General features: G+C 41.6%; 1 protein-coding gene across 7 annotated transcripts in view; it reads left to right on the plus strand.

Moving 5' to 3' along the window:
* The window catches only part of PKP4 (plakophilin 4), a 242,935-nt gene that overhangs the window by 205,157 nt on the left and 10,590 nt on the right, over window positions 1-27,188 (plus strand). For all 7 annotated transcript variants that reach the window (XM_074967389.1, XM_074967386.1, XM_074967387.1 and 4 more), the window contains 8 exons: window positions 9,793-9,976; window positions 11,943-12,060; window positions 12,637-12,828; window positions 13,021-13,194; window positions 15,076-15,226; window positions 18,918-19,113; window positions 26,836-26,920; window positions 27,045-27,162. In XM_074967389.1, the coding sequence (XP_074823490.1) occupies window positions 9,793-9,976; window positions 11,943-12,060; window positions 12,637-12,828; window positions 13,021-13,194; window positions 15,076-15,226; window positions 18,918-19,113; window positions 26,836-26,920; window positions 27,045-27,162 (1,218 nt within the window). The remainder of the gene's footprint in view (window positions 1-9,792; window positions 9,977-11,942; window positions 12,061-12,636; window positions 12,829-13,020; window positions 13,195-15,075; window positions 15,227-18,917; window positions 19,114-26,835; window positions 26,921-27,044; window positions 27,163-27,188) is intronic.

Consider the following 27,188-nt stretch of genomic DNA (forward strand, 5'->3'; position numbering starts at 1 on the left):
GATGATCCTCACCAATCCTTCCATAATGTGTCAGATAAAGACTCTTGGCAGGCAGCAAACTTCCTAGGATACCAGGTCAGGCCAGCACTGGATCCCTATGTTATCCTTGGAAGGGAGTCATCGATCACCACCACCACCCTTTGTTTCCTCTTGAGAGTGGTGGCCATAATGTTCCCAGCACTGATGGTACATGGCTTCTCCTCTTCCACCTTTGGGAAAGATTCCTCATCTCTCATTGACAGGGCAGCATACCATTTTTTTCTCTCTATGGATGGTGGGTTGAGAACAGAAGTGGAGCACGGCCTGCTGCCAGAAGTAACCATCAGCCAGCCTCCTCCCTCTGAAGAAGCCATTTCCTCCCCGGTAGTGCTACTACAGTCCCCTCCAGCTGGATTACTTCCTCAGCCTTGGAGTTCTCTGTATGGATGTTTTCAGTGAATTTCTCATGTGCTCAGTCTAGCCAGCTCTTCCTGTAGTTCTCCCACCTGTTTTCGGAGAGATTCTACCAGTAGACACCTCTCTCACTTGATGGTACCCCCACCAAGGCTTTCTATGATGAGGAAATGCAGGCCACAAGTCTCTGCAAATCCACACCAAGACCTGGGTAGTGGTATCCATGGTCAGTTTTTCTGTCTGAACACAGATGCAGGAGCAGTGTTGGCATTGGCAATGCGACCTTTCCTGAGCCATGCTGATTTTATTCTTTCTCCCTCCTACAAACTCCCTGGAGTGGCTTCAGTGCTGCACTCTGTCATCCAGGATGTGGCTTCTGAGAAATGGGAACAAGTGTACATAGCCCATTAGCCACCATTCCATGGCATGGAAATGCCCATTTTTCCATTCCTCGTGGTTGATGCCAAGGCCTTATCTTCCCGTATTATCATAGCTGTAGTGACATTTCCAACAGAAAGTGGGTCTCATTGCACAAGGCTTGAGGTCACAGTAATTGTCATTGGGTTTTCATCCTTTTGCCACATTCTTCTGAGCTGAATCATCCTCAGAGTCTCTTCTTGTTATATCACTACACGTGGGAAGATCCACGTATGTTTCCACTGTCAGTTTGTGCCACAAGCGGCACCATAATTGGGATCTCAAAGTTTGTCTTTGTAAGGAAAGGTCTGTCAGTTAAGTACAAAGGTCTCTAAACCTCCAGAAAGGTAATGTGATATTAGAACACTGAATCCCTTAAGGATCCTTCTTCCCCAGTTTCCTTGCTCCTCTGTGTAGTCATCATCATCCTCTCACTTTAGTTTTACTTCCCAGAATGAGGAATTTCATTAGTTCTCATCTTCTTCTTGCAGGAAGTCCCTTTGATCTAGAGGATGCTTTTCATCCTGTTAGAGAGAGTGTCCCAATAAGCAGACCTCTTTCTGCTGGCCCAGGATTGATACTTTCTGCTTCATTTCTGTGGGTGAAAATCTCATATCGTGTGTTGGAGTCCGGGGGCCTCCTCTTCACATACCAGGAAAGGAACATGATCAGCTCCAAGTGTACAATCAGATTCCTTCCAGACTCGGATCCATTGTAGTTTTGCTCAACTGTTTAGCTAGTATCCTAGAAGAGCTATCTGCCTATTTCTTTCCAGTTGGAGAGAAAGGGAGTTTTTCTGCAGGTTCTCCCTGAGAAATTCTATGTGGGTTTTTTCTGTCCTGTTCTAAACTTCTGCCTACACAATCTCAAGATTTGTCAGTCTTCATTTCAGATAGAAATGCCCAAATCCAGTCTCTAAGTCAGTGTTTTTCAACCTATTTACCATTCTGGGCTTCATCCAATACTACCTGTATGACCCTGTGGATGTCACGTGGGCCACAGCCATGTGCTGATTGGACCACGGGTTGAGAACCACTGCTCTAAGCCATCCTGACTTCACTGTTCAGTGGCCCTAATAATATACACCCTCTGAGGCTACAGTAGCAAAATTTTGGCAAAAAATTCCCCTTGTTGCTAACACCAATGCAGCTCTTCCAAAGACCGTAACAATGGAAGTTCTAGTGCAGAAAAGGCTCCTGTAGCTAATATCATTAGCTTGCTGTTGAATTCTGCTCTGGGCAGGATTAGACCACATGGTGTTTGCAGAAACTTCATCTACATTAGAGTTTTCATCCATTATCCATTCCTGCCATTATCACAGTGAAAGCTTCAATGGTTGTAAGCTTCTGCCAAAAATATGGCAGACAAGACTCCATGCATTTTGTAGTCCTCAAGCAGAACAGAGGAAGACAGGAGTGGACATTCTGTATATTTCCAAAAATAAAAAAGGGAAAAATTAAAACACCCTCTGATATTCTTATTACACCATAAAGAAGGCAAAAGTGCACAAGCCCATATTTAATCAATCCTTTGCCGGTTGCATTTAAAACAAATCAACTCTCCAACATATCTTTAGTTTTAAAAATATATATTGTGACAAAGTTCCTCCTCTAGCTTGGTGAGTCTTGTGCTTATTGGCGGATTTGCTCACCTTGGAGCTTCACGGCGGCCCTCAGTTTGGCCGTTTTTCTGAACCCACAGTCCAGGTCAACTCCTCCTGTGTCTGACCAGGAGTTGGGAGGTTTGGGGGCCCACCCTCTACTCCGGGTTCCAGCCCAGGGCCCTGTGGAATGCAGCTGTCTAGAGTGCCTCCTGGAACAGCTGTGCAATAGCTACAACTCTCTGGGCTACTTCCCCATGGCCTCCTCCCAGCACCTTCTTTATCCTCACCATAGGACCTTCCTCCTGGCGTCTGACAATGCTTGTACTCCTCAGTCCTCCAACAGTACACGTTCTCACTCTCAGCTCCTAGCACCTCTTGCTCCCAGCTCCTCATACGCACCACAAACTGAAGTGAGCTCCTTTTTAAACCCAGGTGCCCTGATTAGCCTGCCTTAATTGATTCTAGCAGCTTCTTGATTGGCTGGAGGTGTTCTAATCAGCCTGTCTTAATTGTCTCCAGAAGGTTCCTGATTGTTCTGGAACCTTCCCTGTTACCTTACCCAGGGAAAAGGGACCTACTTAACCTGGGGCTAATATATCTGCCTTCTATTACTCTCCTGTAGCCATCTGGTCTGACCCTGTCACAATATATCTTTTAAAAGGAACAGAAAAACCTCGAAGATTTTTTCTACATTTGTCATAAACCTTGACTCCACTACGAAACTTCGGTTTTAGGTTTCACTGATGGTTTCTGAAACTGTGCTGGTATGAGCTTCTTTTCGTCTGTGTTTGTATTTAAATCACTAAAAACCAACTCAGCTTGCAACTACTGCAGGCACCTTTTGTCAGCAATAGGTAATTTTCCTAGTATAAACAAAGCTAAAAATGTGTAAATTATAAATAATACAGTTAAATCTTACCTCCTGTACAAAAAGCATCTGTTGCTGACAACAGATTGCTGAACACATTTTGTCCTTGCAAGTATAGTGAGGGACAAAGTGTGTTCACACCATTTTAGAAACTATGGTTAAAACCTTTAGCCTAAGTTGACAGGGGATGAGAAGGACACACACCATTGATATCTGAATAGAAAAATGCTATTTTTTGTTGCTTTTCATATTGCATTTTATATATTTTTGGTATTTCGCAGAGGGCTGCTGTTCATGTAACTAAGGGAAATATTCTGAGATTCTATTTTTCAGTTCCACTTTACTGGCCTCCCCATTCTCCTGAATTTTTTCTTCATTTCTTCACACTAATGAGTTTCTTCCCCCATCACAGCTCCATTACTTGTCTTAAATCCCCCACTGCTGCCAATGCTGAGACATGACCCATCCTTTATTCTCTGTATTTCACTGTTTTGCTGAGTTCTCTAAATCTGATTTTTTTTTCTTTTCTGTCTCTATTCTTTGCCCCCTTCTCCTCTTCTGACTTCAAGAACAGTTCAGACTCCACAAACTGAAGGCATACGTCCCACACTACTTCAGTAGCTCAAATATGGACAAGGCAGCAGGAGGCTGACTCTTTACACCAACAGCCCAGGGCCAGATTGAGGTAATCCAAGACCTAGCCACACTGTGAGATGGGGAGTCCTCTGGCTTCATTTCTATGGCCTCATCCCCATACCATGAGCTGTCTCTGCCTCTCCACTTGGACTCTCCCACTCTCATGGCACCTTTTTCCTTCCTCCCAATAGTGCCCCTCTCTTCAGAATCCCAGAGAGACAGGGAAAGACTGGGAGTAGCAGGGCAGTATTTACACCCTAGTAGCTGGGGTTTATCTACTTAAATAGATAAGTGGGTTTATCTACTTAAATAGATAAGATAGGTGGACAGGATCAGCTGCGCTTTTCAACAGAATCAGCTGCACAGTGCAAAGTGCAGTGCACCATAGGTAGGTATCCCAGTGTGGCATGCACCACTGTCCATTGCAGTGCCTTTTGGGAAATTTTTGCAATGTGTTGTGGGATAGAATGACTTGCCCTGGGATCTCCTGAGGCTAGGGGTCAAGTTCCCAGCATGCAACCTTCTCCATCCCATAATGCCATCCATATACCATAATTTTTGTGCTTCTTTAAAAAGTCCCACAAATCTGCCTGGCACTTTTTGATGTCCACCATCTAACAGAAGCATGGAGCCTGCAGACCTCTGCATTAGTCTCATGAAAGTTGCAAATACAGGATGCACAGTTCTATATTTGCAGAGCTACAGGGAAAACCACACAATGGGGGAGATGATTTCTTCCAACACAGGCTGCTAAGGGACACAGTGAAAAACAATTCAAGGTATTGGTGGCATTCATGGAGCAGTTTCAGATGCCAGAGAGCCACTTCTGGGCCCATGACTGGTGGGATCACATTGTAATGCGGGTTTGGGACACTGAACGGTGGTTGCAGAACTTTTGGATGTGAAAGTCCACATGCCTGGATCTGTTTGCCAAGGTTGCTCTTGCCCTTCAGCACGGGGACACCACAATGACAGCTGCAATGACAATTGAGAAGCGAGCTGAGAGACTCAAAGGCAGAGCAAGAAAGCCAAACAGCAACCTATAGGCCCAATGTGGTCCCGAGAGACACCTAGAGAAAGCATCTGAGTGGGGATTGCTGGCTGAAAGAAGTTTGGGCTTGTAAGCTAAGAAACTACTGCTTTTGTTTTTAGTTCCTCCTGCATTCGGAGCAGCAGGACTTTGTACGTTCCTTGTAAATAAACAAAACCACATAAAAGAAAATACCAGGCTCAATCATCAATTTCTTCTTCCAACTGGCAACCATTTTGTGGGTTTGGGGTTTGGTTTTTTGTTGTTTTCTTGTTGTTTTTTTGAGACATTTGAGACGTGCTTTGGAACAGGAACCTTAAATTTGGCAGAGGGTGTGGCCTTTGTTTCAGGGATCTGCCTTTTGCCATTCCTGTGAAAATCCACTCAAATTTGCTGAATTAGAAGCTTTTGAAAAATCTCAATTGTTCAATGGGAAGCCAGTGTAGGAATGCATCCAGTGCCCCAACTGAGTATCTCATAATTGAAAATCACAACATAAAACAGAGGACTGCCCATAAATATATCTGCCTTCACCAACCCCTACTCAACAGCCTTGAAAAAGATGGGCTTTGCTGCATGCCCAGAAGGTTTTGTTCTTTCTCGTTTCTCTGTGACCAGAAATGTTTGTATAATGAATGGAGAATTAACAATGTTTTAAGGGTTTGGTCAAATTGAAAAATTAATCATGTCATTTATAATAGTTGTAATGGACTATTGAGGAAATGCTGTTTAATAACTTTCTCTGGAGGTTTGTACACTTCTATTCTGCTCTATAAGTAGTGAAATATGATACATGAAGAGTAAATTACAAAATCATCAGGTGAAGGATGAATACTAACTGAGAAGTTGGATGAATACAAACTGAGAAGTTAGATGAATTTTCAAGCTGTGTTCCCTGGTGGGGGAAAAAAATATGATAAAAATGCAGTGGACTAGATACTGCTTAAATTATCTACTAAACTATATCAATCCAACTGATCTCAAATATGTGTGTATACATCTGTCTTTCCTTAGATTTGGTTTCAGATTTGGTTTCGTTTTTTATAAACTATATGTCTGTAGCAGGGTGGCAAGCTATCGGTCCCTGGATAAGTATAAAAACTAAAATAATTTCTGTTGACGCACATAATAGGTGGATCTTGTTAGCTCCAACAAAAGCTGTGACAGCAAAGGTCCTCAAGGGCAAACCCTGGGAACTGCCAAGTTTGGGGAGAAAGTTTAGGCTGAAGTTGTTTGTTTTGAAGCTTTTTTGTTCTCTACTTTGGCATGCCTGTCACCCTAATTTACTTTACTCATGAGGAGGAGGAATATAATCTAATGCAGGGAGGGGCAAATTTTTTGGCCTGAGGGCCACATCTGGGTATGGAAATTGTATGGCGGGCCATTAATGCTCATGAAATTGGGGGTTAGAGGGTGAGGGCTCTGGGGTGGGGCCAGAAATGAGGTTCCTGGCCAATGGGAGCTGCAGAGGTGGAGCTTGGGGCGGGGGCAGTCCCTATGCATAGGAGCTGGAGGAGGGACATGCCACTGCTTCCGGGAGCCGCTCGGAGGCACAACACACATGGAGCAGGGCAAGCCCTGGACCCCACTTCCTGGCGGGAGCTTGAGGGCCAGATTAAAACATCTGAGGGGCCGGTTGTGGTCCCAGGGCCACAGTTTGCCCACCCCAATCTAATTGTTTCAAAACAGGGCTATTAATTTATTTCAACTCTGCTCCTGCCACACTGAATTGCTCTGCAGCCTTGGGAAAGACGCTTAATTTAAAAGCTTCAAAATTTTTCTAAAACAACAAGGAGTCCGGTGGTACCTTAAAGACTAACTCCTTGTTGTTTTTGTGGATACAGACTCACACAGCTACTCCCTGATACTTGACAAAAATTTTCTGGCTCTCAATTTTTGGGTGGCCAGCAGCATTCAGCTGGAGTTATGGATCTCAGCATTCCTGAAAATGAGTTGCTTGGGGTCTCAAATTGGTCACCCAAAATCAGAAACCACTTTTGAAAAATTTAACCTGAACTGCCCTGTATGAGTCCCTCACCACCTTAACTCCTTGAAAACTGGGGTTGGTAATTCTTGCCTTTTTCAAGAGGGTACTGTAAGGATTATAATAGCTGTAGAACTTTGACAGCGAACGGAATTAGAAAAGTGCAAAATAGTATTGGTAACAAGAATAAACTTTACTCTGCTTCTTTCTTAAAACTTTTGTCTTGAAATGATTGAAAGTAATTGCTGTTGCTATTAAAAGGGTCTGTGCCATATTAGAATCTAGGAGCATGTACTTTATCTTGTTTGTTGTATAGCTGTTATGAAAGGATATAACTCTTCTATTCTCTGCCTTCTCATCTGTCTTGTTGTCCCTTAGGGTGGATGTCTTTTCTGTTTACTACTTTCTTAATAGCATTTTTTATGACCCATCAAGTGTCATCCCTTCAGTGAAGATGAAGGGGATGTGCTTTATTACTTTTTAAATGAGGTAGTGAGTGCACAGATATTATTAATTTCATTAGCTGGTCCCAGAAATTTTTTCACTGCAAAGGGATAAGTAGAATTGACCAGCCTCTTCCTAATGCTTTTTCTTATGATTATTTTTCATACAGCGCTGGTCGAGTGTAACCACTACAGCAGCACCAACAAAGTGCTTAGTACAGCAGAATATTATTTCATATTATTATAATTATTATTCATAATATTATTTCATTATTATAACCTTGCTAAAGAGGGGAAGGAATAAATTACTGGTTTCTTTCCAATTCCCTTTGATGCCAAGAAATTGTTTGTTAAATTATATCTAGTATGTTTTGATTCTTTGTTTTCTATGGTGAAGTTTGGTACTAGATATGCAACTTTTGGAACACCCTTCCTGACGATAAAGTTGCTGTCTGCATGTTTTTTGTATAGAGTCTAACACAAAAAAAAAGTCTTTCATTTGTTTGAGTACAGAATGACCATTTCTTTTCAAATAGCAGAAATGAAAGCAACCTAAGACTTCTGTCCCAATCCATAAGTCATCTTAGATGAAGTGGAGTTGACCAGAACATTGCATCTTAAATAATGTTGGGTGTAAATTGTGTTCTAAAACAAATACCCATGACCTAAGCTTAAATACAGTTTTAAAACTTTTACTGTAAATTATTTGTACACTGAATGGAATTTGGCAAATCTGATTCCAAGTGTTTGTCTTTATGAACAGGAATAAGTGGATTTACTCCTGTGTCTAGGATTATTTCAATTTAACCCTGAGTAGCGAAGGTCAGCTTTTGTAATAGTAAAGGTTGTATTGGCATGTTGCTAAAAGCAGAGGAGCACCTAACTTGCATACATATTTACCTACTATCCAAATGCAAGTATTAACCAGAAGTCAAATATGGATATCAGAGCATGTGGAGAAGTGATATTCTTCAAAGGTCCACACACTTGAGACACAAAATGAAACACCACTTACAGTGTATTGTGGAGATGATCAAAATATCATCATGTATGCTCTGCTGGACTCCAAGGGCTTGGCTTCTCCTGTTGGGTTCATATACACCCTTGGAGTCTGCTGGGCTCTTTGGGCTTAGTTCTTTCATGACTGCAGCAAAAAAGAAAAGTGGTAGTATTCTCCTAAGCAATATTCATTCTTGACTCCAAAATGAGATGTAATTCACAGTAAATTGTACAGACCTTTGTAGTCTCTTTTCTTACATGTTCTGGTCAATAGTGAAATAGTTAACGTTGACATTTAAGTTATCATCACTGAGTTTCAGAGTTAACATCTTAAGGTGAGCTCAGATCAGTTTACTTCACAGATTCAATTTTTTAAAATTGAAAACTTAGATTCTGCACTCAAGATGGCATCTCCAGGGTGGCAAATATATGCAGCATGCCACTTTGCTTAGAACCCTAGTACTAAGTTAATTTTCTACACAGTTGGCCACCACTGTTCTTTCTCATCCTCTGCCAACTTTACAGCATTTTCTCTGCCCCCCCCCCAAAAAAAGAAGTATGAGTTGGTGCTTGTAATTTTGTGGAGAGTGCGGGGAAGATTTTTGTCTGAGAGGAGTTGCTAGTTTGGTTGGTTGTTGAGATGTGTAAGGGTTTAGCAGTTGGAGGTACAAGTCTCAGGATTGTGGTGTATATATCTCTGGGGAACATGTAGGAATATTTGGCAACTATGTTGGGACTCTGGGTGTCTCTGTATTGTTACTAAAGAAGCACAGGAGTATCTTCCTCCTGGCTTCTAGAATGTGATGGGGACTTTTCCCTCTCCTGTCAGGTAACAGAAACAGGGCTCTGTCCTGCTCAGTGAATCTTTCTTTTGTACCACATCAAATCAATAGAGGGAGTTTCTCTAAGGTTCTTTTTTCCTTGATGTGAAAAGTATATTGCATTCACTTGTGCACCTGCTCTCTCACGCTCATCCCCCGCACCCACCCCAGGGACCCACCAGCTTACCCAACATTAGGTCCATTGTGATAATAACTGCATGTTCTGTCTGTTCCATCAGAAAGTTTAATTGGTACTCTGCTGATCTGAAATTACAGGCATGCTCCCTGATGGATCAGCCAGACTGAGGAATGTTGGGGAAAACATATCCCACAGTTTGGGATTTGTCTCCCCAGCCTGTAAAATAAATCTTTTAAGGGCAACTTTGCAGACAACCTGTTGGTCATATGTGGAGTATATAGGTTGCATTGCAGAATTAATCCACTATATTTCTTTTTGTTGTATATAGGTAAATTAGTTTTCCCCTATGTTTAAGAAGATAGATATTTTGTGGTTACTATTGGTTTATATTTGTTCACTGTAATCAAAGTTACAAGTTATCTTTTGACATTAAATAGTACAATGGAATTCCCTTTTTAGGAGTTCTCTGGAACTTGTCCTCATGTGATGCAGTAAAGATGACAATCATTCGAGATGCTCTATCAACACTAACTAACACTGTAATAGTTCCACATTCTGGATGGAATAATTCTTCCTTTGATGATGATCATAAAATTAAATTCCAGACTTCTCTAGTTCTGCGCAATACTACAGGATGCCTGAGGTAAATCACCATGTTCAAGATCTCTGTTAACATAGTAATCAAGTTATACAACAATTTATTCAAATTCCTTTTAAATTGCAAATTCTTAAATAATATAGTTGTTACATCCTTTTTAACCCTCTTAGTTCTTCCTCGCATGCCAATTAGTAGGAAAAGAGCATAAATACAAACTTAGGAGCTCAGAGGTACTATTTTATGAATGTATGAATGCTGCTACTTGGTAAGGATTAAGCTTCTATTGTTTTTGTGCTCATAGCTAATCTTTTCATTATTAATCAGTCACCACTGTCTTGATACTGAGGGTACTGTCCATTAAACTTATTCTTTCAAACATTGAATTAGCTTGAGTAAAGTCATCTCTACAGAAATCATGTGATAATATTCACATCACTAATAAGATTATATAAAATATAAAACTTAATTTTGATGAAAAATACATTTGAATTCTGAAGCAAATGCAACTATTTAGAGACATTTATTTTTAATGAAAAACCTAAGTAAGAAAACTAGGAGTACTTTGTTAGATTGAATATTTTAAACATTACTGACAGCAAACAATGTACAAAAATTAAATAGACACTATCAAGTTAAAAATTGTTCTATTGAATTAATTTTTTTTACCTGCTATTGTTACAAGTAATACATGAGATTACTATAAACGAAAGCAATTAGAGACAAATATTTTTTTTCTTTTTTCTATTTTTTTATCCATTTACCTTCTGCATTTGACACTTTATGTATAGTCAATTCACTGTTTCATCTCTTGTTTAAGCAGGTGTTTCAAACAGCAGTAAGAAAAAAAAAGAGCCCTTTTAAAAATAGGAAAACATAAAACCACAAAAAATGGCAGGGAATTTAGGGGCCACATGCAGTACATAGACTACTTTTTTTTTATTATTATTTTTAATTGATGAGATTTCAAGTTGACTTTGTTCCTTTAATCCAGTGGTTTTCAAACTTTTTTTCAGCCACCCAGTTGAAGAAAATTGTTGATGCCCATGACCCAATGGAGCTGGGGATGAGGGGTTTGGGTGTGGGGGCGGCTCAGGGCTGGGGCAGAGGTGAGGGCTGTGGGGTGGGGTCTGGAATGAGGAGTTCAGGGTGTGGGAGGGGGTCAGAGCTCTGGGCTGGGGGTGCAGGCTCTGGGGTAGGGCTGGGGATGAGGGTTTTGGGGTGCAGGAAGGAGCTCTAGGTTTGTGGGGGGCTCAGGGCTGGGGATTGGGGCATGGGGTTGGGGCACAGGCTTAGCTTGGGTGGCTCCCTGTCAGCAGTGCAGCAAGGGTTTCTAAGGCAGGCTTCCTGCCTGTCCTGGCACCATGGAAGCGGCCAGCAACAGGTCCAGCTCCTAGGCAGAGGTGCGCAAGTGGCTCCGCAGGGCTCTCGCCTGCAAGCCCTGCCCCCCCCGGCCACGCCTCAGCTTCCACTGGCCAGGAACCAGCCAATGGGAGTGCAGAGCCAGTGCTCAGGGCGGGGGCAGCACAGGGAGCCCTGTCTTCCCACCCCCACCCCCAGGAGCCAGACTTGCTGCTGGCCGCCATGTCCTAGTGCCTTACATTGCACGACCCAATACTGGGTTGCGACTCCGTTTGAAAACCACTGCTTTAACCTACACAGTTGGTATACAGTGCTACGATAGAAGCAGGGGGATTTCCCTGGATTTGGTGGTGTCCGTTTCACATACTGGAATACCGCTAACCTATCCCTGCCAACTACTGCTTTACTCTTGAGTCATAAAGAGACTTTCTGAAGAACAATGTCTCGTGTGTGTTTGAAACACACCAGATTGAGCCAAATGGCATATTTGCTTGTAATTTCCCAAAGTAGATTATCAACCAACTATATAAAAAGACTTTCCTTCTGCAAATGATTTGATTAGACCATTACTTGTATATATGTATGACAGTGAATACCATACATAAATACAGAGTATTTTGATTGACATTCTTATTGCATTTTAACACTTTAGGAATCTAAGCTCTGCAGGAGAAGAGGCAAGGAAGCAGATGAGGTCTTGTGAAGGGCTGGTTGATTCTTTGCTATATGTGATCCATACATGTGTGAACACATCAGATTATGACAGCAAGGTGTGTGCTTATTTTAACTAAGTAATTTCTAGGTATCAGACTAGTTGTCTGATGTGCCGTTTTTGTTTTGGATGGTGCAAGTCAGCCACAAAACTCTTGAGCTCTACTTATTTTTACAAAACCTTTTCCACCCCTACATTTATTTATTCACAAAATCAAATTCTGTTGTGGAACACAAATTTATTTATTCTGTGTGTTTAATTCTCACAATGATGAAGCACCCATTGAGGGGAAATAATAATTAGCCGTTACCATGCTTTTTCTCTTGAAAACACTTTTTAATAAATGCCTAATTAATCCTTTTTAATAAATGCCTAATTAATCCTCATACCACCTCTGAGAGGTAGGCCCCTATTATCACTAATTTTATAGTTGAGAAAACAAGCAGAGACACTATAATTTACCCAGAGCCATAGAGAGAGCCATTGTGAGACTGACAATTAGAATTTGGGAGTTCTTGTTCCCCGGTCCTGTGCTCCAAAAATATTTTCACCTGTACTTGATTTGTTTTATATGCTGTTTCACCATTTGTGAAAGTATATTAATTACAGGATATCTCCATACTTTGGTTTCCAGACAGTGGAGAACTGTGTGTGCACACTGAGAAACTTGTCCTATCGCCTAGAATTGGAGGTACCTCAGGCACGTCTGCTGGGTATAAATGAATTGGATGACTTGTTAGGGAAAGAATCACCCAGCAAAGATTCAGAGCCAAGCTGCTGGGGGAAAAAAAAGAAGAAGAAAAAACGAACTTCACATGAAGATCAGGTTTGTATTTTTCTTCTATTATAAAAACATCAAGTATTGTTTTTCCAATAGTAAAACACTGTGTCCGGGAGAAAACTGACCATATCCAATAATATGGTGACTATATCCAGTATTTTAAATTATGATATAAAGAGTTGATTTCAATTTTGCTTAAACCAATATACTTACAGTTAATGTGTGTTTCTTTCTCAGTGGGATGGAGTTGGCCCTATACCAGGATTTTCAAAGTCTCCTAAGGGTGTGGAAATGCTGTGGCACCCATCTGTAGTAAAACCATATCTAACACTTCTAGCAGAAAGCTCCAACCCAGCTACTTTAGAGGGCTCTGCAGGATCTCTCCAGAATCTTTCTGCAGGCAACTGGAAGGTATTCTATTAAACCCATCCCATAATCCTGTGGCAAATGAATTTCCACCTCTCCTACTACACTTGTATTTCAATTAACTGTTCTCCTTTAACAACATCATGACACCTGAGCAGGGGTTGCCATTTCCTAAAGTGCATATGGTGTTTCTCCATTAATCAGTGTTGTTAGTGGTCCTACAGTGCACCCCTCCTATGTTTCTCCATGAAACCCAAAGTCCTGAGAGATGCTCAGTGGCTCCTCTGATGTGGGCATTTTCCTAAACTCACATTGAAGTCAGTGGAAATGGAGGATCCTCCGCATCCTGCTCCAAATGCATCACTTCCTTAATACTTGCCTGACCTCAGTTTAGAAAAGCAAAGGAAATGTCAAAGCATAAACTAGAGTCAAGCACAGTGCATTCAGGCACCCTGGCAGTGCCTCTGGCAGTTCCATAATTCCTGTCCCATGCCTGTCTGAACACAGAGCCAAACGTGCCAAATTTCAAGATGTCTTTGTGATGTGGACACACATACTTGGAATTACGATTAATTTAGGGAGATTCCATTTTGTTCAGTTTTTTTAATCTAATTATTTTCATATTCTGTTTGTCCTTGATATTCTATTGTCTAGAGAAACAACAACATGTAGTTTGATATTTTGTATTTTTGTAGCCCTTGTTAAACTCTTACAAAAATTGTCTAATAATCACAACTGTCTTATGAAATAGATAAGCAAATCTATTGTCATTTTACAGAAGTATAATCTGAGGGAAAGAAGTTAAACTATTTGTCCACAACCACTTATGATGTTAATGACAATCCTGGGTTTGGCATTCAGGAGCTCAAGATTGCTGGGCATTGGCTTAAATCTCCAACTGTACCACATCCATTATTTCATTAATAGTATTCGTAGTTGTCATACAAAATATAAAAATATAAAGTTCTTCTGGTTTTCATTTTTAAATAAATTTACCAATAAAATATGTGAGGGGGAAAACATTGGTAAAGATGAGAAAGAGAAAACTTTGTACACTTCTCTTGGTCTCAATTCCCTTACACTCCTCTCCATTCTGCTCCTTTTCACTTTCACAGTGAAAGGCAATGAAGAGCAAGCAGCAGAAAATGGGTGGCTTATTGGGAATGGCATTAAATTCAGTTACCACTATTTAGAAAAAAAATGAAAATGTGTAGGTTTTTCCCATTGAATACATGTGCCAAAAAAAACTTTGAACACTGAATTGTGGTGGAAAATGACTGCCAAAAATTGAAGATCAATGTCAACTAAAAATGTACAAAATAATAGATGCAAGTCCCACCTCTTCCCAAGTATCAGAACATGGGTATTACAGTAAATGATGGTAGTTCATACCTAATTGGTTATTAACAAGAGCAAGGCAGTATTTTTATTATTTGCTGCTATATGCCAACTGTGCACTCCTGCTTGTGGCCCTCATATATGGTGCATTACAAAGGCAGCACATGACATCTCTTTTTAATCACTTTTATGTATTTGTCATAAAGATAAAAATATTAGTTGCTTTCTTTGCTATACAAAAATAGCTAACCGATATCATTTGGGATTTTCACGCTTTTGCGACTGACTTTTTTAATCAATCTTTTTCCTGAAACACTGTTCCCTCTCTAATAGATTTAATCTCCTTTGTCAGTACATTTCTTTTATTAATTCATATATTTAAACATTGTTCTACAATGAGAACATTTTCAGTGGCCCAGAGGGCAGGCCTAACTCCCAGCGCCAAGTAATGGGAACTGGGCACCCACGTCTTGTGTCTGCCTTTGGAACTGTCCCACTAAAATATGTATGAATTGTAATACAGTAAAAGATAATATTGGTGCTGTTTTAAAATGGTAGGTATGTAAGTAATTGAGTTTTATGTAATAGTTTGCAGCATATATTCGAGCTGCTGTCAGAAAAGAAAAAGGGCTTCCAATCCTCGTGGAACTTCTGAGAATGGATAATGATAGAGTTGTTTCTTCTGTGGCAACTGCCTTAAGGAATATGGCTTTAGATGTTCGCAATAAAGAGCTAATTGGTAAGTATACGTAACTATACTTAAGTATGCAGGGATAGCAGCACAAGGCAATCTTTCCTTGAGTGCTTGTAGGGAGAAAACTTATTTTAGGATGAGAATACACCATGTGATCTAGTTGTGTAGTCCCTTTTATCATATCACATCATTAGAGTCACATACATTTTAATCTTCTTGGGAGAAACAGCTTTTTGGAGCAACATTGTCTTATTTGTTTGTCTTTAGTCAACCTGTGCAGCCAGTCCCCTTACAGCAGAAAGAAGTTGCTTAAATTCAAACTAAATCAGACAGGAAGTTTCATTGTAGAACATGATGAGAAATACCACTCCCCTTTCTTGAAGCTGACTAGTAACTTTGTCAAAGGGCTACAAGGTGCTGTATCATAAAGGGATTTAACAGTTCATATCTCAACACACAAATAAGTGCTTTATTCTGACAATATCAGATTTGTTTTGTTTTGTTTCTCCTGCCATAAAAATCCCAACTCCACCAGAAACCAGCTCCAGTATAAGTATACATATATATGTAATTGACAGGGCTGCTCTTCTAGAGATAAAATCCGCCCAAGCCCTACACCCCCTTTCCTGGGGAAGGTTTGTTAAAAATCCTCACCTATGCAAGGGGGTGTAGGGCTTGGGGGAATTTTGGGGGGAAAGACGTTTCCAAGTGGGCTCTTTCCCTGTTATATTTGTTAGACGCTTGGTGGTGGCAGCAATAAGGTCCAGGGACAAAAGGTAAAATAGTTTGTACCTTGGGGAAGTTTTAACCTAAGCTGGTAAAAATAAGCTTAGGGGGCTTTTCATGCAGGTCCCCACATCTGTACCCTAGAGTTCAGAGTGAGGAAGGAACCTTGACAGTGAACAAATAGAGTTTGTGTTGATTTTATTAGACCTATACGTTGTCTTCAGTCAAATATAGTTGATCATACTATACAGCTGATCATAAGGCATCAAAAGGCTCTAAGTTTTGGCAGGAGTAGATGGGAGCCCCTTTTTAAGTGTTTTTACTCCTTTTTACATTGGAGCACCCAGCAGGTGATTGTGGGCTATCATTTATGCACCCTGAGACTTTATTGTGTGGAGGTACTGCAGGGTTCTATTCTTTCCCCTCTCTTGCTCAATGTCTATGAGGCGAACAAGAAGGCAATAAGATGTGTGCTCCAATGTCTGTAGCATCCAGATGATACCCAGCTGGATCTTTCTAAGTGTAGGAAAGAGAGATACTGGCATAGTATTCTTCCTGAGGCTGTTCAACTCTGGAATGGGCCCCCTCTTCTGTCCACCAGAGCCTGGATTTGTTAAGCCTCTGGACATGCTGCAAAACTGATCTAGTTTTCTACAGAATTTTGAGAAGGGGATGGGGTATTGATTGGTATGGGATAATGTTTTTGTGTGGTTTGACCATGATAGTGGGTACATCTATACTGCAAAATGGCAATGGAGGGTACATCTATACTGCAAAAAAAGGCCTGTGGCCCCAAGTCTCAGAGCTCAGGTCAACTGACTGAGGCTTATGGGGCGGCTCACACAATGGCCTAAAAACAGCAATGTAGATGCACAGACTTGGACTGGAGCCGGGGCTCTGAGACCCGCCTTTCTTGCCAGGTCTTAGAGTTCAGACTCAAGCCTGAACATCTACTCTGCTATTTTTGACTCCATAGCACAAGCCTGAATCAGCTGACCTGAGCTCTGAGACTCGATGTCACAGGTCTTTTTTTGCAGAATAGACGTACCTAGATTTAACTGGACTAATATAATTATTCTACTGGGAATTTTAAGTCTTGTACGTGGACCCCAGAGTTAAATTTTTTTTCCAATCTAAATAAATAAAATCCAATCTAAATAAATAAAATCAAAATTGGAATTTTGTAATATACTTCTGCCACCTTGTTTTACATAATTCTGCATTTCCTAAATTTGTATGTGAAGAAATATTTGTTTAACAACAATGAGGTTTGGCATGTTTTTGCTCTGAAAACCATATTTGCAAAAATTAAGTTTCACTTTAAAATAGACCTGTTATAGTTGGAAAATGTGTGTACCTAATGTTTTGCACATATCTACAAACAATATAATAATCACAATCTTCCAAAAAGTAGATAGAAAGATCCAACCAAGGAAAGAGGAGAAAGTGTCTAATCATGGAAATAATAGGATTATATATAGGGGTTTTTTTAAGATAAAAACCTTGAGGAAAAATCTGTTTGTTTTTAAATGTGGGGATATAAACACTCCAGCAAATGTCAAGGTAGATTGAGTTCCACACCCTAGCAGGTACTACACCAAAGGTGCCACCACTTTCACCTTTTGGTTAGCTCCCTCAAAGGCTGGTGGGGTCCCAGTACCAATATATCCCAAGTTGTCTGGTTTTAAAAAATATTGCAGTTTTCTAGTATGCTTAAAAAGAAGGTACTTTCAGAAGCATTTCTTCTGTGGTTAAGGATCAGAATTTCTCCGCTGACACATTATGTAAATACAAAGTTAATACCTTTATGTAAAATTTATCCCATCTATCCATTATTCACAATTATATATAAATATATGTCTTCAATAAAAATCCATTAATAGCCATTCAGTTATCAAAGCAGGCTAAACAAAAAAAATATATTTACTTTAGCTTTAGTTAATTTCCTTTGTTTGCAAAGTGATTATTCCTGTTTGTCAGTTGGTAATTGAAATCTGAAAGAGCTGAGATCTAATCTTTTACGGGTGATAAATGAGGTGAACAGAATGTCTGGTAATTCCTCCAAAACTACTGAAAGACTTTTGCACACCTCTCTAAAAGGAAGCCTTAGTATGAGCACCGCTCCCCCAGTGATGAGAAATAATGTCATTTTTCCTGTAGCAATTCTACTTCCCATCAATAATTCCTGTTTCTAAGCTATCCAGTGTTAAGGCCAAGTTGTGCCTTGTATCCCACTTTATTTAGCCAAATTCGTTATTGAGTCTCTTCCTATATGGATGCGTCAGCAGATATCCTACAGTGTACATTAACATCTTTAAAGTTTTATTTGTGCCATTTTCTGGTAAAGTGGTGGTTTGTGTCCACCTAAAGGCATAAAGAGTTTCAAATAATCATAATATCTGTCAGCAACTAAGGTATGGCTTGAATTACGGGAAAGAGTAAGTGATAGCAAGTTCCAACATTTTCTCAACCTTTTTATTCCTTTATTCAATTGTTTTTAAACTATCACAATCAGAAGCAATGAACTGTGATCATGCAATAACCACCTATAAATTCAAGTCCTGCCTAAAGAAGATTGGAATATGCACAAGTGTAACATCTTACACATTTCTATAAAATTTAAGTTGTTTGAAAGATGCTTAAGTAATCTTTTTGTAACATTGCTTATCTCTTGCTATAAAACAGCTCTGCTAAACATCCTTAACTAAAATAAATAAGCTCACAGATCAGTGTATGTCTGTGTACATTGGCATATGGTCATAATATTTTTTATCAGGCTTTTGCTAATCCAGAAGACAAATGCAATGTATTTTTCATTTAGCAAATTACACTATAGTGTCTCTTGCCTCTGTGTGCAATCGGAATTATTTCAGTTTTCCACTTAGTGTTGATTTTTTATTCTACTTTCCTCATTGTTGCTTTTAGACTTATATATTTCTTGTCAGAGTGCTTATGTTTCAAATGTAAATTGCAAAGTACATTTCCTAACTTGGTTTATGTTTTTTTGTAGGTAAATACGCTATGCGAGATCTGGTGAATCGCCTTCCAGGAGGCAATGGCCCAAGCATATTGTCTGATGAGACTGTAGCAGCAATCTGCTGTGCTTTGCATGAGGTCACCAGTAAAAACATGGAAAATGCCAAAGCTTTGGCTGACACAGGAGGAATAGAAAAACTGGTGAACATAACAAAAGGAAGGGGTGACAGGCAAGTAGGCAGCTAGATTTGCTAGTAAAATGTTTCTTTAATCCATTTCAGATAAAAACAAGAAAACAAAACTTTTAAAGTGAATTTCCTGCAGAAAAGGGACTTGTTCCTTCGGTTCAGGTTTGCTGATAAGACAAGTAGTCTCCCACAGCTGCAAACTGTATTATTTCCATATAGTACTTGCCAGTCATTTCGTTTGTACAGTATTCTCCATATAAAGCTTCGAGGGGATGTACAGTAATATATTATAGTCAGATTAATTGGACCTATAAGATAAAAGTATCTGAAAATGCTGTTATGAATATTAAACACACACACACAAGTTAATAAAACATTATTAAGATTGAAAAGTCAGGCACTTAGAAGTTAGGAAATGCCAGAATTAAGATTGCCTTTGGAACCCTAATCTGGCCCCCTTGTGCATAACATTATGATAAAGTATTTAATTATATATGATCACATATTATTTTTTCCACAGGACCTCTGTCTCAATCCATGCACAGCATGGAGGTTGCTCACTTAATGAGCAGCTCTTCAATATTTTGTTTTCTCCTTATCGTTCAGTGTTTGGTTCTAGGTCTTACTGCACACTACCCAAATCCTGCTCTGAAATAAGAATTCTTAATTTCTTCATGGGCTTTTCTATGGTGCTCATCACTGTAATATCTGAGTGCTTCCCAATAATTAATTAATTTTATTTTCATAATAATCCTGTGAGATGAAGGGGTATTATCCTCTTTTTACAGCTGAGGACCTAAAGCATAGAGAGATTAAGGTCAACAGTATCCACTAATTTTGGGTGCCCAATATGAGATGCTTACAGCCTAATTATTCAGAGTATTTACGATTACATAGCACTTTATATGCTCAAAGCCCAGCTCCCATTACCTTTAGTTGCAATTGTGAGCACACAGTACATCTGTAAATCAGACTCCAAGGGTATCAAGTTGGGCAGCCAGAAAATGAGGGGTGCCTAAGTAATGACCAACTGTGAAAAATTTGAATTAAATGACCTTACTAGTATCACATGGAAACTCTGTGGCAGAGGGAGTGATAACATCCAATTCTTCAGGGCAGCATTCAGCTGCTATTACCATGAGGCCCTCCTATCTGTTGTAGCAGTCTCCTGCCTCATTCATGACACACCTTCCAATTTGTGGAACAAATGATGCAGGGATCCTAAAGACAAGAGCCTCCTTTACCACACCAACCTGATTTATTTCCAGAGATGTTCCATCCTGCACGCCGAATTACAAGCACTAGAGGGGTATGGGACATTTTGCCTATGGGTTTCATATATATTTGCTGAAAGTAGAGGAATTGAGACTCACAGATCTTGGTTTCCAGTCCAGGTTGTGGAGGAGACAGTGATCTAGTGGGCACAGACACTACCATTTCCTCCATGCTTGACCCCTTCTGTCCCATCCTCTCCAACCTGTCCCAATCTTGTCTCTACCTAACCATTATCTCCTTGCCCTGTCCCAGTCCCCTTGCCTACCCATTCTCATGGCTTCTTATCCCAGTCCCAGTCTCCTTGACCAGTCAGTCCCTGTTCCCTACTCTGGGCTTCTTGTCCACTCTACAGCTCACATTCCTCCTCCCTCCCCACTGACACCCAGTCCCAATCTATCTGCCCAGGTTTCTCATCCAATCTCAGTCTCCTGGCTCCTTATCCCAGTCTTTTTGACCAGTTAGTCACAGTTCTCCCCCCTAAATCTCAGCTCCTTCTTCTTCAAGTAGGTGCAGCTCTGTATTCCACTTAGGTGTGTGCGCACCAGAGCTGGAAATTTTACCTTTCAGAACCCATAGAGGGGAGGCCTTTATGCCGTAGCACCTCCTTTAGCTATATGAGGTGTGACAGGGTCGGGCCAGATGGCTTCAGGAGAGTAATAGAAGGCAGATATATTAGCCCCAGGTTAAGTAGGTCCCTTTTCCCTGGGTAAGATAACAGGGAAGGTTCTAGAACAATCAGGAACCTTCTGGAGACAATTAAGACAGACAGGCTGATTAGAACACCTGCAGCCAATCAAGAAGCTGCTAGAATCAATTAAGGCAGGCTAATCAGGGCACCCGGGTTTTAAAAAGGAGCTCACTTCAGTTTGTGGTGTGCGTGTAAGGAGCTGGGAGCAAGAGGCATTAGGAGCTGAGAGTGAGAATGCATACTGTTGGAGGACTGAGGTGTACAAGCATTATCAGACACCAGGAGGAAGGTCTTATGGTGAGGATAAAGAAGGTGTTGCGGGGAGGCCATGGGGAAATAGCCCACGGAGTTGTAGCTGTCGCACAGCTGTTCCAGGTGACACTCTAGACAGCTGCATTCCACGGGGCCCTGGGCTGGAACCCAGAGTAGAGGGCAGGCCCAGGTTCCCCCCAAAACCTCCCAACTCCTGGTCAGACACAGGAGGAGTCGACCTGGACTGTGGGTTCATAAAAACGGCCAAGCTGAGGGCTGCCATGAAGCTCCAAGACGAGTAAATCTGCCAATAAGCACAAGACCCACCAAGGTAGAGGAGGACCTTTGTCACAGAGGCAATGCCACCCTGACCTCCCTCTGTTACTACTTCTGCCCCTGCTGGAGTCACAGCTCTGTGTGATTTTCACCTTGCAATCCCTCTATTTTTAGTGACTTTTCTAGTTGTATATAGTTAATTAGTACCCTTAGTATAGCTTGCATCCAGATGGTCTAGTTTGCAAAGTTGAACCTTCACCCCTCTCCAAATGTGGATCAGGATGGTTTACCATCCGACTCTTCACCCCCTAGACAGATTGGTTCATCTTTCTCAACTGGTCCTGGACTCCTTGCCGTGGTGGATGTGTCCAGAGAACATTTGCCAGGGCATTCCCTCTTGCACTTGTGAACCAGGTCTGCTGTCACTGATGCCTCCCTGATAGGTTGGGCAGCACACCTGCGCTTATGAAAGTTCAAGCTCTGTGGTTGGAGCAGGAGTCCTTATCAATTTGCTGGAGCTTCAGGCCTTCTACAATGCATGTCATGCTTTCCTGGACCATATTGGGCTCAGTGGTTACAATGATACCACCACAATGCATTATGTGAACAAGCAAGGGGGAATGTGTTCCAGGATTCTGTCCCACGAGGCAATCAGGTTGTGGCAGTTCTACATCAAGGAGAGTGGTGATGGGGCAGCTGCCCCTCACTGGCACAGGTTAAAAGCAGACCTAGGGAGACTGCACTGGAGGCAGCCAATTAGAGAAGGAATGAAGAGAGCAGCCAATCAGGGCCAAGCAAGCCCATATAAAAAGGGAGCTGCAGGGCAGAGGCTGGCAGTTCTCTGCTGGGAGCCCAGGGAGAAAGGATTGTGTCTCTGGAGGGCTGAGAGGACTGCCAGCACCCTGGACAGAGCAGTGCTGCTAGCAGGGACTGAGGGAGTGAGAGAGCTCCTTGGCTGGCTGCTGAGGTTTGCAGGCTGACGCCCTGAGGCAAGGCAAAGAGGATGCTGGGGCCATGAGGAAGTGACCAGACAATTCACTGCAGTAGCCACTGAGGGAAATGGCTGAACAGCAGACTACAGGTCCCCGGAAGGGGGAGCACAGTGTGTGTCGCTGAAGAGGACGCTGCAGTCCTTGGAGAGACGTGGGTCCTAGAGCAGGAGTGATAGCAGCAAGGCACCACCCAAAGAGGGCGCATTAACATGCAGAGCTAATTCCCAAGACAGCCATCAGGAGGTGCCACAGTGGTGAGTGAAGCCCATTACAGAGATCACTAACCAATAGCTGACCAGTTGCCCAGAGTCCTAAATCATCTCATGGACCATCTCAGCAGGAATTTTTCCCTGAGTCACTAATGAAAACAGGCATTATCTGGGTCATCTTCGCAGCTTGGGGCATTCTGACAATCGACCTGTTTGCTACAAGGGACAACAGGAAACGTCACCTGTTCTTCTCTCAAGGGAGCCTCAGTCTGGGCTCCCTGTCCGATGCTTTTCATCTCAGCTGGCATTTGGCTTGCCTGTATGCTTTTCCCCCAAACCCAATCATCCCACATATCATCCTCAAGCTGAAAGCAGATCAGTCCTGGCGTGGATGAGGTAGCGCTGGTTCTCTGACTTTTCCACATTGTCAGTTCAGTCTCCCATACCCCATCTTCTCCATCCTGACCTGCTCACAAAGAATCATAGTCACACATTGCATTCAGTTCCCTACATCTCTTGGGGTAGTTGCTACGTGGCTAAATGAGGAGGAAGAGCAGTGTTTGACGATAGTTGAACAGGCCCAACTTAACAATAGAAAATCTTCTATCAGAATGGCCTATTCAGCTAAATGGAAGCGGTTTTCGGTGTGGTCATTGGCTCATAGAATTCAACCAACACTAGCTTCTATCCATGACATCTTGGGGTGCCTGCTGCACCTTCAGTCATTGGGACTTGCACTTAGCTCACTGAAAGTGCATCTGAGTGGGGTTGGGGCAGCACTGACTTATATAGCCAGGGGAGGCTACAGCCACAAGGTGCGTATGATCCCGTTCTACAGATACTGCTAGGCAAAATTGTCACTCTGTTGCATTGGGCCGTGCACACACCTAAGTGGAATTCACATCTGCATCACACCTCAAAGAACCGCAGTTAAGTAACTGGTTTCAGAGTGGTAGTTGTGTTTGTCTGTATCAGCAAAAAGAACAAGGAGTACTTATGGCACCTTAGAGACTAACAAATTTATTTGAGCATAAGCTTTTGTGGGCTAAAACCCACTTCATTGGATGCATGCAGTGGAAAATACAGTAGGAAGATAGATATATATATATATACACACAGAGAACATGGAAAAAATGGGTGTTGCTATACACACTATAATGAAAGTGATCAATGAAGGTGAGCTATTATCAACAGGAGAAAAAAACCTTTTGTAGTCATAATCAGGATGGCCAATTTCCACTGCTATGGGTACCCGCATGGCCCCACAGTATGCCAACATTTTTATGGCTGACTTAGAACAACGCTTCCTCAGCTTTCGTCCCCTAATGTCCCGACTCTGCTTGCACTACGTTGATGACATCTTTATCATCTGGACCCATGAAAAGAAGCCCTTGAGGAATTCCACCATGAGTTCAACAATTTCCATCCCACCATCAACTTCCGCCTGGACCAGTCCACACAAGAGATCCACTTCCTAGACACTACAGTGCTAATGGTCACATAAACACCACCCTATACCGGAAACCTACTGACCACTATGCCTATCTACATGCCTCCAGCTTTCATCCAGACCACACCACACACTCCATTGTCTACAGCCAAGCTCTGCGATACAACCGCATTTGCTCCAACCCCTCAGACAGAGACAAACACCTACAAGATCTCTATCAAGCGTTCTTACAACTACAATACCCACCTGCTGAAGTGAAGAAAGAGATTGACAGAGCCAGAAGAATACCCAGAAGTCACCTACTACAGGACAGGCCCAACAAAGAAAGTAACAGAACGCCACTAGCCATCACCTTCAGCCCCCAACTAAAACCTCTCCAGCACATCATCCAGGGTCTACAACCTATCCTGAAGGATGATCCCTCACTCTCACAGATCTTGGGAGACAGGCCGGTCCTTGCCTACAGACAGCCCCCCAACCTGAAGCAAATACTCACCAGCAACCACACACCACACAACAAAAACACTAACCCAGGAACCTATCCTTGCAACAAAGCCCGTTGCCAACTATGTCCACATATCTATTCAGGGGACACCATCATAGGGCCTAATCACATCAGCCACACTATCAGAGGCTCGTTCACCTGCACATCTACCAATGTGATATATGCAGTCATGTGCCAGCAGTGCCCCTCTGCCATGTACATTGGCCAAACCGGACAGTCTCTACATAAAAGAATAAATGGACACAAATCACATGTCAAGAATTATAACATTCAAAAACCCGTCAGAGTTCAGTCTCCCTGGTTACTCGATTACCGACCTAAGAGTTGCAATATTACAACAAAAAAACTTCAAAAACAGACTCCAACGAGAGACTGCTGAATTGGAATTAATTTGCAAACTGGACACCATTAAACTTGGCTTGAATAAAGACTGGGAGTGGATGGGTCAGTACACAAAGTAAAACTATTTCCCCATGCTTATTTCTCCCCCCTACTGTTACTCTCACCTTCTTGTCAACTATTGGAAATGGGCCATCCTGATTATCACTACAAAAGGGTTTTTTCTCCTGCTGATAATAGCTCACCTGAATTGATCACTCTCATTATAGTGTGTATAGCAACACCCATTTTTTCATCTTCTCTGTGTGTGTATCTGTATCTTCCTACTGTATTTTCCATTGCATGCATCCGATGAAGTGGGTTTTAGCCCACGAAAGCTTATGCTCAAATAAATTTGTTAGTCTCTAAGGTGCCACAGGTACTCCTCATTCTTTTAGTTAAGTAGCTGTTTCTTGTCAGATCTGTCTTCTCTGTTTCCTGCCCCTGTTCCTCACCCCTACTGGTCCCTCGTCTCAGCCTCCTTGTCCAGCTAATCTGTGTTTTTTCCCTCCACCATCCCAGCAACCAGTCATGGTTTCTCTCTCCCATCCCCCTCTAGTCACTCTGTGCGGATGATGCATGCACAATCCTGTCAGCACTAGAAGCTATGAGGGGATGGAGCATGCTCAGTGAAGATGAAATCTTTGGAGAATTTAGCTGCTAAAATCTAAGTCTCTACTGAGCATGTGGGAACTGTGATTTGTTTTTTTCCAAGGTTTATAACTTGGCTAAACTGAGGTAGATTTTTACAGGGACAGCAAAAGGCATATCCCTGATACAAAGGGTACCCCTTCCATATTTCAAGTTCCTGCTCCAATGCATGGGGGCGCTATTGTTTGTCAAAGAAAAAGTCCCCAGAATTTTTTAACATGGCAAAAGTGTATTTTTTCCTTGACTTGTTCCTGGAAACTGCTGAAAATTATAAATAAATAAATAAATAGCCTGAGGCAGACACAGAACATTTCAGTCCAAGTGGTAGAGTGTTGCAAAGTTATAAGAAACCGAAAACAGGATCTTATAATGGGAAGCGACAGGCTACCAGCCGTTCCTACAATAATCTTTATATTTGTATTGGATGATTGCTTTAAAGGCAGGAGTGTAAATGATTTATTATGATATATTTTAATTTTATTTTCTATAGCATATGCTTTCATGAAGCGTGCTGGATTGACAGCCCTGGAGAAAGAGTTTGTTCACAAACATGTACACCAGAGATACTAGCAGTCCTGACTATCCCATAGGGTATATCTACACAACAAAGAAAAACCCATGGCCAACTGATTCGGGCTCGGGCTGTGGGCTGTTTCATTGCTGTGTAGACTTCTGGGCTCGGGCTGGAACCTGAGCTCTGGGACTTTGAGGCCTGGCTCCAGGGGAAGGCCAGAAGTCTACAAAGCAATGAAACGGCCCCACTGCCCAAGCCTCACGAGCCCAAGCTAGCCACTGCTTTTTCTTTGTGGTGTAGACATACACATGCTGCCTTTTCAGGTGTTTCAAGGCTCACCTGAAGGGAAGTGTAAAGCTGTGTCTTACCATCCTATACAGCCTCTTTGCTGAGACTGCCAATATGACTGTTAATTGCAGTAGTGGAATTTTTGTGACATGGGAATCTGTTCACTGGGCCTTAGGCTGAGACTACCCAGCCCATTTCCCATAGTGTTTCAAGCTGTAATGTGTAAGTGCACTTTCTTTACAAGAGACAATCCTGTATAATAATCTAATATTCTTTATCTTCTTAGATCATCATTGAAAGTGGTCAAGGCAGCAGCTCAGGTATTGAATACATTATGGCAATACCGAGACCTCCGTAGCATTTATAAAAAGGTAAATTACAAGTATGGTTCTGACAAAATTAGCATTCATCTGGAAACAACTTCACAATGATTCTGAATCATTTATTTTAATGAAATGTAATTCATTTTGACATACTCCTTTTCCCACTCCACAGGATGGATGGAATCAGAATCATTTTATTACACCAGTATCAACATTAGAACGAGACAGATTCAAATCACATCCCTCCTTGTCTACAACAAATCAGCAAATGTCACCTATCATTCAGTCAGGTCAGTTAATGAACCTTTCCCTCTTT

Source organism: Natator depressus, chromosome 11 (genome assembly GCF_965152275.1).
Source record: "Natator depressus isolate rNatDep1 chromosome 11, rNatDep2.hap1, whole genome shotgun sequence".
Lineage (NCBI taxonomy): Eukaryota > Metazoa > Chordata > Testudines > Cheloniidae > Natator > Natator depressus.